The following is a 2707-nucleotide window of genomic DNA, read 5'->3' as shown; positions in this document are numbered from 1 at the left end:
ACACACACACACACACACACACACACACACACACAATAAAAGTAGTATTATGCAACATACAAATGTACATACCTTTGTAACATCAGTTGCTGTACATTCAATAAAAATATTTTTTGTATCAAGTGTGATCTTTGAATGATCTCCATTAATAATAGGAGGGAGAGATAAAACAATACCATTACTATCATACACCACAGGATAAACAGGACTGTCTTTTATAATAGGTAAATATTGTTTGAGCTGCGCGTGTGTCTGTAAATGTTAAAAATACAACTAATATATGAGATTTCGTTCTTTATACGTGAAACTGTTAACATAATTAACAAATACGAATGAAAGGGACTGCATACTTACTGCATACAATTGTATGATTTCTTCTCCTGTATATTCTTTTTCCTGATAAAGCGGTTTGAAACGTATCTTCGATGGTGATCTAGCATCATATAGAAACGGACCTTTAACTGTATCAAAGTCATGAGTTCCAATAGAAACAAGACTACGTTTTCTTCCTATATTTTGATGCAGTTTATCTTGAAGATCGATAAAACTATTATAAGATTCTTGCGTCAAAGTAACATCTCTCAAAATTGCAGCAACTATATGCCCTCTTACTTTTAAGCACTAAAGAATAATGAGATGGATAATTTAGCTTTAGAATAAGTACATGTATAATATAAAATTTTCTTTTCATAATTATTCTACCTGTGAGCTCATCACTATCCTTTCCATTCTTGTATTTGGTTTGATTGCCTTGTAACATGGTATGGATATCCTATTTAAGAAAATAAAACTTATACTTTGAAATATAATATTTGAGAAATGAAATTTTTGTGATCAAAAATATAGTGCAGCATTTACTTGTTCAAGAATATAAGCAATCCAGTAGTTAGACTTTCCAAGCACAAAAGATCATATCTGTTAGCAGGTATATCAATTTTGTAGATAATCTCTTCAGAGGCATCTATTGTACTTTGATCAAAACCTTGTTCCTTTGCTAATATTTGTTTCTCTGTTGTCTATTTGCAAAAGATCGAGTAATTATTATTAAGTAAAATGTACAAATTGTTAAGATAGTTCAACACTTACCACTTCATCTAGTTCTAAACCAAATTTGAAACATAACGTTTGGAATTCATCGTCAGCTAAATCAAGATTTAAAAATTTACAGATTAAAATATTTATAATACATAAAATAACTTTACTGATACTACGATAGCATCAATAAACACACACACATACACACACACACACACACACACACACACATAAAACTTACAATATGTTTGGCCTAATGCTTCAAATAGCAAATCACGTTTTATTCCAATAGTTGGCATCTTTATACTACAACAATCTCAGAGTAAACGAGTAAGTCTTCGATATCTTTTTTTTCACAGTAATATCAGGAATCTAATTAAGTCACCTGTAATTAAAAATACAATAAACTTTTAGGTTAGGTAATATCATCAAAATAAATTTCCATCAGATTACTTTATTCCGAAACAATTAGCGTATTTTTTTGGTTTGACTTAATAATCCTGTTTACATCAAACAAATTCCTTTAATTGTATCGAGAAGTTGTCACATACATCAAAATGATGTAGTCTTACCGGTTGTTACATTAGCAGATACAGCAATCAATCTGTCAATGTTGGAATTGTTGGAAATGGGAAGAGGCGTGTAAAATCCATATGGGTTTATAGCAATAATCAACATGTGAGTCAAGAGAAATAATATCTGATATAAATTTATTCATTAGCTAACATATTTCGTTTACGTTTTATTTTCTCTTGAAGAAAATATATTTATCTTGTAAAAATGTAAGAAAGATTACTTCACAATTTTCGCAGTTTTGCCGTTGCAGATTGCAGGTTAGCTTGCGCAGAGTTCAATGCGCATTAGGAATTGATTCTCGGACAAGAGCTTCTTTTTTCATTTAAATGAATTGTAAATGATATATATATACACATATACATGTTCGTAAAGATCATTTAATACATAAAAAAATTATGACACAAAAATAACATAAGTTAAAAAGTATATAGAGTTTGTATATATTAGTTATATATTATTTATTTCATTTTTATTAACTATAGTATTTTTGTATTATATAAAAGTTAAATGAAAAATATGCTTTATTATACATGAAAAAGAAAAGAACGCTTTACATACAAAGGTATCAAAAGCTATTAAATCTATTGCGTTGAAATCGAGTTTGTAAACAATACATATATTTTTTTCGAAATACAGACAGTATTAATGTTTATTTGTCTGTTCAGAAATATTCAACTTTGTATGCTGATAAAAGCACAATATTTATAATATTTGATTTAATTCAAAATCTTTTTTATTTCATACCTATATAAATATCTTGTTTGAAGTATATATAGCAGCTATAATACTCCAGAAAAATAATCTAATGTAGCGCGCGCGCGTTTGTGTGTGTGTGTGTGTGTATATGTGTGCGTGCGTGTGTGCGTGTGTGTGTGTGTATTATAAAGTTTACCTATATATTAGATGTCAAAGAATCTTTCTCCATAATACTTGTTACAAAATTCCCATTACTACAAGTTGGTTGAAAACAACTTGTATTTCCAGCGACCATTGCATCAAACAGAAAAAAATGGAAAAATCTTTATGATGGTTGCTCATTTCAATTGATCAGTGAGCTGATCATTCTAGAATACGAATTTTATATATATATATATAT

General features: G+C 28.9%; 1 protein-coding gene across 1 annotated transcript; it reads right to left on the bottom strand.

Annotated features, from left to right (window-relative positions):
* Positions 1 to 72: 72 nt before the first annotated feature.
* On the bottom strand, positions 73 to 1334 carry LOC105625460 (probable phenylalanine--tRNA ligase beta subunit; the record flags this gene model as incomplete). The annotated part of the gene is made up of 6 exons (XM_012206787.1): positions 1277 to 1334; positions 1087 to 1142; positions 859 to 1016; positions 703 to 772; positions 355 to 621; positions 73 to 252 (listed from the first exon to the last, which is right to left on the bottom strand). Coding segments are annotated over exons 1-6 (789 nt in total), but the record flags the coding sequence as incomplete, so codon positions are not given.
* Between the last annotated feature and the right edge of the window lie 1373 nt (positions 1335 to 2707).

The sequence above is a fragment of the Atta cephalotes genome, assembly GCF_000143395.1.
Source record: "Atta cephalotes unplaced genomic scaffold scaffold01686, whole genome shotgun sequence".
NCBI lineage: Eukaryota > Metazoa > Arthropoda > Insecta > Hymenoptera > Formicidae > Atta > Atta cephalotes.
This window is presented reverse-complemented; position numbering and strand designations above follow the sequence as displayed.